The sequence below is a fragment of the Hemitrygon akajei genome, chromosome 9 (assembly GCF_048418815.1).
Source record: "Hemitrygon akajei chromosome 9, sHemAka1.3, whole genome shotgun sequence".
NCBI lineage: Eukaryota > Metazoa > Chordata > Chondrichthyes > Myliobatiformes > Dasyatidae > Hemitrygon > Hemitrygon akajei.
Genome location: NC_133132.1, coordinates 93,011,040 through 93,023,042, shown reverse-complemented (window position 1 = coordinate 93,023,042; position 12,003 = coordinate 93,011,040). Strand labels below are relative to the sequence as shown.

At 39.5% G+C, this 12,003-nt stretch overlaps 1 protein-coding gene across 1 annotated transcript in view; it reads right to left on the bottom strand.

The window, feature by feature from the left end:
• eys (eyes shut homolog) overlaps positions 1-12,003 on the bottom strand; it is a 1,854,977-nt gene that overhangs the window by 571,013 nt on the left and 1,271,961 nt on the right. Inside the window, exon 31 of the mRNA XM_073056513.1 lies at positions 3,415-3,567. Within this exon, the coding sequence (XP_072912614.1) occupies positions 3,415-3,567 (153 nt within the window). The remainder of the gene's footprint in view (positions 1-3,414; positions 3,568-12,003) is intronic.

Sequence of the window (12,003 nt, the reverse complement as noted above, 5' to 3'; positions counted from 1 at the left end):
ATAATCTGATGTGATAGTCAGCATGTCTTTGTCAAGGGCAGGTCGTACCCTACGAGCCTGACTGACTTCTTTGAGGTTGCAACAAAACACATTGATTAAGATAGAGCAATGGATGTAGTGTATATGGATTTCAGTAAGGCATTTTATAAGGTTCCCCATGCAAGGCTCATTCAGAAAGTAAGGAGGCATGGTAGCCAGGGAGACGTTGCTTTGTGGATTCATTATTGGCTTGCCCACTGAAGGCAAAAAGTAGATGTAGATGATTTGTATTCTGCATGAAGGATGGTGGCCAATGGTGTTCCACAGGAATCTGTTCTGGGACCCCACCTCTTGGTGATTTTTATAAATGACTTGAATGAGGAAGTGGAAGTTTGCTGATGACACAAAAGTTGGGTGTGTTGTGAATAGTCTGCAGGGTTGTCAGAACTGGGTTGAGAGGTGGCAGATGGACTTCAACCCAGACAAGTTTGAAGTGGTTCATTTTGGTAGGTCAAATTTGAAGACAGAATGTAATATTAATGGTAAGACCCTCGACAGTGTGGAGGATCAGTGAGATTTGGGAGTCTGTGTCCATGAGGCACTCAAAGCTGATGTGCAGGTTGACAGTGTTGTCAAGAAGGTGTATGGTGTGTTAGCCTTCATCAACCATGGGACTGAGGTCAAGAGCCATGAGCTAATGTTATTGCTATATAAGACCTTAATTAGACCCCACTTAGAGTACTGTGTTCAGTTCTACTCACCTCACTACAGGCAGGATGTGGATACAATAAAGAGAGTGTAAATGAGATTTATAAGGATGTTACCTGGATTGGAGAGCATGCCTTATGAGAATAGGTTGAGTGAATTTGGCCTATTCTCCTTGGAGTGATGTAAGTTGTGAGATAACCTAAAAGAGGTGTATAAGATGATGAGAGACATTAATCATATGGATAGCCAGAGGCTTTTTCCCAGGGCTGAAATTACTTACACAAGGGGGCATAGTTTTAAAGTGCTTGAAAGTAGGTACAAGGGGAATGTCAGAGGTAAGTTTTTCACACAGAGAGTGGTGGGTGTGAGGAATGCACTGCCAGCAATGGAGGTAGAGGTGGTTACCAGAGGGTATTTTAAGAGACTCTTAGATTGATACATGGAGCTTAGAAAAATAGAGGGCTATGCAGTAGGGTAATGCTAGGCAGTTTCTAGAGTAGGTTACATGGTCAGCACAATATTATGGGCTGAAAGGCCTGTAGTGTCGTACAGAGTTCTATGCTCTGTGTTCTAAACCAAGGTTGCTCCCATAATATTGTTATAGTGAGGGATGGATGAAAGGAAACATCTATGATCAGATGAGGCATGATCAAATAGGTTAATGGAGGATTAAATACATTTCAATGTTTGTGTTATCTGTTGCAAACACAAGGCTGTGTGACACTTGTGAGTCATAGAGCACTACAGCAAAGCAACATGCCTTTCAAACTATCTAGTCCAGACAAAACTGTTATTCTGCCTGACCCTGTAGATTAGTAGCTGGACCATAGCTGTCCATATCCTTCTGACCATGTACTTACCCATACTTCTCTTAAATGTTGCAATCAAGCCTGCATCCACCACTTCTACTGCCAGCTTGTTTGACACTTGCAACATCCTCTGAATGAAGAAGTTCCCAGAAATGTTTCACCTTTCACCCTTAACCTACGACCTTTAGATCTAGACTCACTCCACCTCAGTGGGACAAGCTTGCTTGCATTTACCCTATCTATACTTCTCATAATTTTGTTTACCTCTCTCAAATCTCCCTCACCTTCTCCTACACTGCAATAAATAAAGTAACATAACTCACATCCTCAAGTACTTGCAATGCCCTTGTAAATTTTCTCTGTAAAATTTCTTATTCCCCTTTTCCCTTTTGAAATAGGGTCACTGTCCTGAAACATTAGCTCTGTTTCTCTTTTCACAGGTACTGCCTGGTATGCTGAGTGCTCTGAGCATTTTCGGTTTTTATTTCAGATTTCTAGCATCTGCAGGTTTTCTTTTTCTCTTTAGATTTCCAACATCCGGGGAACTACCGTAGATTCCGGACTACAGAGCGCACCTGATTAAAAGCCGCTGGCTCTAATTTTAGAAATAAAATCAATTTTTTAATTGTAAAGGCCGCACCGGATTTTAGGCCGCACCGGATTTTCGGCCGCAGGTGTCCCACGTTGTAATATGAGATATTTACACAGAAAGATATTACACGTGAGGATTTTTTTAACTTTTAATTAAATCCATATGGTAACAAAAACAAATACATATTGCAAATGCTTTTTTTCGAACCGTGCCCGTAACGCGGCTACTTTTAAATATACGTTGCGTATACTTCTTTACTGAACAACATTCCAATATCTCCAAACGACTGGTAAAAAATATATATACTGCAGCCTACCAGGAAAAGTTATTGATCACCTTTAACTTAAAAGCAGCGTTCGCTCAGATCCAAAGCCGCTCGCGTAATGCGCTCCCTCCCTCCGTCCCGTTTCATCGCAAACCGGCATTTTCCCACAAGACACCGCGAAACCGGGTGTGACGTCATAGCATCCCGCGATGTAGTACAGAAAACAAATATAGTTAAAACTCTTCTAACTTTAACTAGAAAATGAATTACTAAGCGAAAATATTATAAACTAAGTAACTGCCATAAGGCAGCACAATGCTTCGAGTGTTTTCCATGTTGATGAGGGTGAGTACAAATGACTGATTTACAATAATTTAATTGTGAAAGTGCGCTTGATTTATCGTACAATTTCATTGGACCTCTGTGAACTACTCATCAATTTTATTGGTCTACTGTTATGAGGCAAAATGTTTACGAGGCGGCATGAAAAAAATCATGTATTAGCCGCTTCGGATTAAAGGCCGCAAAGTTCAAAGCTGTTCAAAATGTGGGAAAAAAGTAGCGGCTTAAAATCCGGAATCTACGGTACTCTTGCTAAAACTGGAATTTTGGAAATCTACTGATATCTTTCCTTTAATTATTCCTGCTTTCAAAGCCTTTTTGCATTCTCACACATGTCCATAAAAGGCAAAGCAATGAAAATATGAAAAAAAACTTTAACAGCTGTTAATCCACATCCTGGGGTCTATTCGGTGCTCAACTGTACAACTACTGTTTAGTCCCAAGATGTCTGCAAACGGAACAAATCTGTATAATGATCAATTCATCTCTTCTGACAGCTAAAATTAACTCATGATTTCAAATATGTCAGAAAAGCACACAGCAGCCAGTTTCCAAACAAGAGGTCAAGGGAATAGGAAGAGAAGGCAGAGGTGATGAAGGCAACCATAAGATATGGTGTTGCACTGAAAGCAGGCATTTTTGGAAGGGGAAAAGACAATACAACTGTGTGACAATGAGTCAACATTCATGAAGAAATTACAAGAACCGGTGGGCAGTACCTGTGAGATTTGGCGATGTGAGAGGTTGGCTTTCCGGTGGTGGTACAAGGCTGTGATCAAACATTGAGGATAAAACGGTGGTACTTCCAATAGAAGCAGCAGGTAGCCATGGGAATCTCTCTGATGACACGGCTGTCATTGAAGGCGAGATGCCTGTGCAGAAAGAGAGCTGTTATTGTGGTGGGAAATTAAATCAACTGCCACAGGTTACAAGTGCTGACCACTGGAGGAAAAGGACAAGTAAGTGATGCATTCCACTTCAGTGTTAACATTTTTAAGCGTAACAGAAACACAATTGTCTTTAATATACTGTGGAAGCAGAAGCTCTATCTCTTACATGTCCAAGGCTGAAAACATATATTTCTATAGAAAGTGTTACATGGGTTCTCTTGCAGGGAATAATTAAAGAAGTAACATACCTATTTATATTAAAGATCATTTGAGCTCCCAGTGATATTCTTTTGCATAATAATCTGAAATGATGTCACAACCTATGGACTCACATTTAAGGACTTGACAACTCATGTTCTCAGAAAATTGAAGAGGAATTTCTTTAGCCAGAAGGTGGTGAATCTGTGGAATTCATTGCCACAGGTGGTTGTGGAGGCCATGTCACTGGGTATATTTAAAGTGGAGGTTGATTGGTTCTTGATTAGTAAGGGCACCAAAGGTTATGAGAAGAAGGGAGGAGAATGGGATTAAGCGGGCTAATAAATCAGCCATGATGCAGACTTGATGGGCTGAATGGCATAATCCTGCTAATGATCCTATGGTCTATTACTTATGTACTGATTTATTTATTATTAATATTACTTTTTGTATTTACAAAGTTGCTCTTCTTTTGCACATCGGTTTAGTTAGTCTTTGTAGTTTTTCATTGATTCTATTGTATTTCTTTGGTCTACTGTGAGTATACATGAGATAATGAATCTCAGGGCAGTATGTGCTAATATATACATACTTTGATAATAAGTTTACTTTAAACTTTAAATTTTTTAATGTTGCTGTCCAAAGTGAAGATTTTCATAATTGCGTCAAGTGTGTAATTTTTATTGACCTCTTTGCTCATCTTCCCACGCTTCTGGCATATCTCCAAAGGTTCCTTTAGTCATCCTATAGACACCCCTACCTTTCTACAGACTTTATTCTGTTCTCTTTGGTGTGGTAGTTTGCTAAGCCCCAATAGCATACATCAGCAATAGAATGAGATAGCCAATAAAAAGAGAAGAATTTTTCTTTTGTTGTTGAGCTGTTGTGATCTGGAATGCACAGACTGGAAGTGTGGAGGAAACACAACAGTATCTTTGAAAGGGGAGTTGGTGATGAAATATTTGCAGGGTGAAAGGAAGGGGAATGTGTGACTACCTGAAGAATTTCACCAATTTCCATCATCTGGAAGATCTGCGAGGTTCTGTGACCAAAAATACTGAAACAATGAAAACATCTCACAGAATAGAAATGAATCAAAGTCCTCACATCATCTAGAAACAAGAATGTCATTAGTAGAGATACTTCAAAACCAATCATGTCAAAAAACAGATGCCAAGATAAAAATCTAAATCAAAATAGTTTCAAATTGAAATCTACATCATTGCAAACAAAAAGGCATAAGCTTTCATCTCTGCTTTTGCATCTTTAATGTATAGTATAAAGTTTCAGCATTTTAAAATGCTAAAATATGAATTTTATCATTTTTAATTGATGTCAGGCCACATTTTGGTGACCAAAGGTTCAGTGAGAGATAAAATTTAAGAAGAATCCAAAAAAAAACAGAATGAAAGAGAGAACCATGAAAAGGATCATGTGAGAATACCAGCTATTAAAGCCAATGCAGCAAAATGTAATGAAAGAATTTGTGGGTCGATGTAGGGTCAGGACAGTAGGACAGAAAGCGAACTCAGAGACATCAAGGGAGGAAGTCACAAGATTCTTCATCAGTTAAATCAGAAAATGCTCCAAACACCCAGTAGGTCAGGCAGCATCTAATGGAAAAGAAACATACTGAGTCAAAAACCAAGTTAGGGACTTCGTGACTCTTCACAGATACAGCTTAACCTGCTGAACATTTCGGGCATCTGTAATTTTTGTTTTTTTTTCAGATTCTTCAGAAAACCTAGAATGTATGTATTAATCCACACATGGGGATTAAACACATGAATACACAGCAAAGTTAGTACATAACATAAAAGCATTAGATGCAGCTCACTAAACCTTGTAAAACAACTCTAAAATGGTGTTTCTCTAGATATATGCTAAATGAAGCTCAAATATAACAATGGTGATGCCGGTAGGTATGTTCCAGCAGGATTAACTTACTAACTGAAACTTAAGTTTTGTTGGCATGATTTCCTTCTTTAACATTAACTTGAAAATGTGAATCACCTTCCATCCCCTGGAGACACCTCTTAGTAGAGGCAGGCATCGACAAGGAAATTCATCGTCATCACCAATGCCCTAGCACTGCCTTTAGCTGTTCAAGGAAAAGTGTGTTGGAAAAACAAGACTTCAAAGTCAGCACAAAGCTGATGATCAATAGGCAGCAGTGATCATTGGCCTCCTTCGTATTTTTGAGCCTAGGATGATCTACTGTAGACATCTCAAAACGGGTAAGATGCTGCAAAAGTGTTCAGACCCACTGGTAGGATAAGGAAACGAAGGTCAATGTCCTTTCCCAGAAAGGTGGCACAGTTTCATAATGATTAGCATAATGCTTTAGAGCGCCAGTGACCCAAGTTTAATTCCCAACACTATCTGTAAGGAGTTTGTATGTTCTCCTCATGGCTGCAGGGGTTTCCTCTGGATGCTCTGGTTTCCACCCACATTCTAAAGACATTTGGGTTAGTGTTAATAAGCTGTGGGCATCCTACGTTGGCGCTGGAAGCATGGCAACACTTGGAGACTGCCCCCAACACATCCTAGATCTGTGTTGGTTGTTGACACAAATGACACATTTTACTGCATGTTTTAATGTTGTTCTGTACATGTAACAAATAATGCTAATTATTTCTCTTTTGCTGAAGACTGACATTGCTTAACATCTTCTTGATATGGATGTTACTTGCAGTTTATCACTCCATGCCTGCATAATGACTTCCTCTTGCTGCATGCAGGGATGGACTGCTTCATTTGCTTTGCATTTACAAATTGATTTGAATGTTGTGCAATTATCAGAAAACATCCCACTGCTGCCCATTTTGTGTTCCAAATTGTAAACTAAACTATATTTTTAAAAGGGATGAATTCCTGTACTGATCATTAAATCTTCAAATAGATTGGGAACAATGAACTTAATGATAAGTTCAAGGAATGCATTTAAGACAGTTTCTTGGTAACATACATTGTGAACCCAACTGGGAACTGGCTTTTTCTAATCTGTTCATGTATCATAAAACTGAATTGGTTCATGATCTCTAACAAACGATCTTCTGGGGAAGTATGATCGTAATATTCAGTTCGTATTTAAAATATAAAATTAGATGAGAGACCCAGAAGTAATTTATCCAAGTTTGTTTATGATAAAAAGTTTGTTGGAAAGTTGTCATGATAAAACAAAAAGTGCCAACAAAATTAATTTAAATAGTAGGCAGAAAGATGATTGATGAAAATCGTGAAGGAAAAGTATGGTTAGTCACCTTGTCAGGACCTATAGAAGAGCAAAGTAGTGTGAAACATGAAGATCTGAGATCTGAGGGCCCTTGAATGAAAAAAACAGTAAAATACCATATGAATACCCCACATAATTAAGAAATTAAATAGAATGTTTAAAGCAGGTTGTTCAAAGGTTTGAAGTTGGGCAGAAAGTCTGAGGTTAACAAATAGATTAGCTACGATCTAATTACAAGGTGGTGCAAACTCAGGAGGCCAAAAGGCCTCCTCCTTTTCTACTATCTAATTCTTCCACAGCACATGGTGAAATATGATGTCCTCTGTATAGTACAGAGGACAGGTTCTTTAGCATGAACAATCTACATGAACACCTTGATATCCAGTCGGCTCACACTGACTGAGCAGGTCTAAACTATCTAATAGATGTTCCTCAGTACAAGAATTATGGTTGAATTGGTGGGACCCCCTGTAAATAGGAATCTTGTGAAGAGTATTGAATCAGCAATCTAAACTACTAAATTGTTTATGATCATAAGTAAGATTAGAAACATGAGAGATAAATTATTGAATCCTATAAACAACAAACTGGAGATATTGAGGGAGGATTCACTATCATCTTGGAGGAGTGACTGGACAGCATTTTCAACAAAGTCCTTCACACACATAGAAGCTATTGATTTTTGCAAAAGAAAGACAATATATTTCAAGATGTCTTTGGTCATATTCTTGGAAACAATACAAATGAACACTCTCCCCTGCATGATGTAATGCAAGGATTGATGGAAAGACATAACCATACTGATAATGAAAAGGAGAGAAAACCATTCCCTAACATCAACACGTGTTGACGTGAAGCTATCCCCCTACAAACTGCTTTCAGTTAAAGGACTGCTCTTTGTTTTTTATTTGGTAATGGAAGCTTTCATAAAGGGCTGCATGGATAATTTTGCTATTTTGGACCCAAGGAAAAGAAAATAAAGAAATGAGGGAGGATGGGTAGGAGGAAGGGAGATTTTTCAGCATGGACAGCATTTTGCTCTGGGCTGGTTTTCTGAAATTACAGAAAATAGTACTGTTAAAAGAAACCATTATTAATTCTTTCATAGGCAAAAAGGTTCTGTTGAGTAGATGAATACTGGCCAGTAAATCATATTCTTAATAAACGTGTAAGTGGAATTTTAGTGACCTCAAGAGTTTAGTAAATGTAAACCCTCCAATTATTCATAGCCTGTGTGAGGCCACTACTCAGAACAAACGGCACTGTTCAAATAAGGTGTATTAAATTTTCTAAATCAAATTTACTGCCCTGAATCAATATAAAATATATGAATTACAAATCTGTGTCGCTGAAATGTTCAGAGAGTCTTTTATATTCCGAATCAGTGGAGTTACTACCACAATTACATTTTCTAATTGAATCTTATACAATTTGCTATCTCTGTCAGGAAGGAATAGAACCCCTACAGGTATATGTGACAAATCCTACAAAGCTTCTTCTGCACTTTAAAACTTACTCTTTATTTAAAGCATCAGCTGCCTTTAAACAAGAGAGTGTATGTTATTTTGTATAATGGATATTTTTATTGTCCATTTCCTTTAACAGCTCACAATGGTTTGGAAGTAAGTTGAAAGCTGAATGTAGGCAACTTACTGTGTTTCAGACTACAAAACAGGGCGTCGGAGCTCAGAGTTTAATACTAATGCAGTCTCCAAGGAGTTTGTTCATTTTCCTCGTGAGCACATAGGTATCCTCCGGGTGCTCTGGTTTCCTCCCACGGTCCAAAGGCATACTGGTTAGTAGGTTAATTGATTATTGTAAATTGTCCTGTGATTAGGCTAGGGTTAAATAGGGAGTTTGCTAGACACTGTGACCCGTTGAGCCTGTTTTGTGCTGTACTGCTAAATAAATATGTATATACACTTTAGGATGCTGATCCACCAAAGTTAGCACCATTAGAGAGGTGTGGCGTTATTGCTAAATTACCAGAGTAGTGCTGGATTTTCTTATCTTAAACTTGCTATCACACAGGAAGAGGTTATTTGTCCTACTGGGCATATGTCAGATCCTTTTAATCACACTTCACACCTCTCCCGCCCCTTCCCCTTCTTTTCTTGAAGCTTTTTCCTCCCTGGACACAGACTGATACTCTTTTTTTTACTCTTTTGCCTCTTATCTACATTAAGGTGTAATTCGTAGTTGCCATAATCCTATCTGCATACCTTTGTCATTTGGTGAGACAGATGAAAACTCGTGCGGTCCCAGAGAGAAAATGCAGGCGCTGCACTGACAAGAACTGAGGTCAGAAATGAACTCAAGACCCTGCGGCTGTGAAGCAACAGCAGCAACCACTGCCCTACAATTCTGAACTATTGATCCAGAGACATGTGATTGAATCCCACCATGGCAGAAGGGAAATGTAATTTCATGCAGTTAGAAACTGGAACCAAAACCAGTCTCAGAATAAATAACCCATGTCATAAGCAGCCCTGCGGTTCACTAATATCCTTCCGGAAACAAACGGGTCCTTGAATTTCTGATCAACAGACCACAGTCAGTATGGCTGGGCAGCAATACCTCTGTCATGATTACTTTCAATACTGGTGCCGCACAAGGCTACATCCTCAGCCCCCTTCTCTACCCTCAACAATGTCTTAGGTTCTGCTCTAACTTCATCTATAAATTTGCAGATGTTATCGCCATAGTGGGCTATGTTGCAAAGAACAATATGTCAGGGTACAGGATGGAGACACGTTGGCATGGCAACCACTTTTCCCTTGATGCCGGCAAAACAAAAGAGCTACTTCAGAAAGTGGGGTAGTGTACTATCTGCTGTTTTCATCAATGGTGCTGAGATCAAGAGTGCTGGAAGTTTCAAGTTCCTAGCAGTATACATCATCAATAGCCTGTCCTGGTCCAATCTCATTGACACCACAGCCAGGAGAAGTTACTAGTGCCTCTGTTTCTTCAGAAACTAATTGGTGAACTCTTTCCATCATGCTGTTTAATTCCTTTGTAGAGCTGGATTGACAGTCTGACAGCATCGTGTAGAGAGATTATACCTTTGGAAAAATCTATTGGTACCTTTTTTTCACCATATGATTTAAAGTCATTTTACCGTCTTTAGAAATAAAGGAAACAAGATTAATGATACAGTACCAACAAAGAGAGGTGGGTAAGTTCAGATTGATGTGAGGTTGGAAACAAAGCACTACTGAGTGGAAAACCATGGGGAAAGATTGGTTCTAAATGAAGCACAAAGAGCCATTTAACAGCTTTCCTTGTTTTTCAGCTCTGTAATTTAATAAATTGCATATTTCCTGCTGTCAGCTTTCTAAACATCTGTGGGAGATGATGGACATGGGGCAAGGTCAGGCAGATGCGGCTAAAATGATGCAGTCCTGTAGTGGCAGGTTGTGAAGGCTGATGAAGCAAAATGTTCCAGGGGTGTGCAAAGAGGAAACCTTCCAGCACCATTGTGAACAGGGTCTGGGGCAGCAGTTCAGTCCCTGAACACAATCCAATCAAACTGTACCAGACTCCTTCCATATGACCAGAAGACTATTAGACATAGGAGCAGAATTAATCTGTTCAGCCCATCGAGCCTGCTCCACCATTTCATCACAGCTGATTTGTTATCCCTCTCAACCCCATTCTGCTGTCTTCTCCCCATAACCTCTGGTGCCCTTACTAATCAGGAACTTATCCACCTCCACTTTAAATATACCCAATGTCTTGGCCTCCACAGAGATCTGTGGCAATGAATTCTACTAACTCAATAATCTCTGGTGAAAGAATTATCATTCCTAGGAGCAAAACATTTCAGAATCAGAATCAATTTATTATCTCTAGCATATGTTGTGAAATTTGTTAACTTAGCAGCAGCAGTGCAGTACATGATAATATAGAAAGAAAAAATAAATAAATAACCAAGTAAATCAATTTCAGAAAGAGTATATATGCATGTATATTCAATAGATTAAAAATAGTGCAAAAGCAGAAGCAATATACATTTATAAAAGTGAGGTAGTGTTCATGGGTTCAATGTCCATTTAGGAATCGGATGGCAGAGGGGAAGAAGCTGTTGATGAATCGCTGAGTGTGTGCCTTCAGGCTTCTGTACCTCCTTCCGGACAGTAACAATGAGAATAGGGCATGCCTGGATGATGGAGGCCCTTAATAATGGACATCGCCTTTCTGAGGCACCACTGTTTGAAGATGTCTTGGACATTATGGAGACTAGTACCTAAATTGGAACTGACTAATTTTACAACTTTCTGTAGTTTCTTTCGGTTCTGTGCAGTATCCCCTCCCCCATGTACATTCAAGAGGTCCAGAATACAAGAGCAAAACTGTGATGCTGAGGCTTTATAAGGAACTGGTGAGGCTTCACCTTGAGTACTGTGAACAGTTTTGCACTCCTTATCTGAGAAAGGATGTGTTGGCATTGGAGGGGATCCAGAGGAGGTTCGCAAGGATGATTCCAGGAATGAAAGGGTTATCATACGAGGAATGTTTGATAGCTCTGGGTCTGTACTCGCTGGAATTCATAAGGATGAGGGCAGATCTTAGAGAAATCTTTCAAATGTTGAAAGGCTTAGACAGAGTAGGTGTGGATAGGATGTTTCCCATGGTGGGAGAGTCTAGGACAAGATGGCGCAGCCTCAGGATACAGGGGCGCCCTTTCAAAACAGCGATGTGGAAAAAATTATTTAGCTAGAGGGTGGTGAATTTGTGGAATTTGTCACCACATGCAGCTGTGGAGGCCTGGTCATTGGGTGTATTTAAGGCAGAGATTGATAGGTTCTTGATTGGACATGGCATCAAAGGTTAAGGGGAGAAGGCTGGGAACAGGGGTTGAGGAGGAGAAATAAAGGATCAGCCATGATTGAATGGCAGAGCAGACTCAATGAGCCAGATGGCCTAATTCTGCTCCTATGTCTTATGGTCTTATACCAAACAGTGATACAGCCTGTCAGAATGCT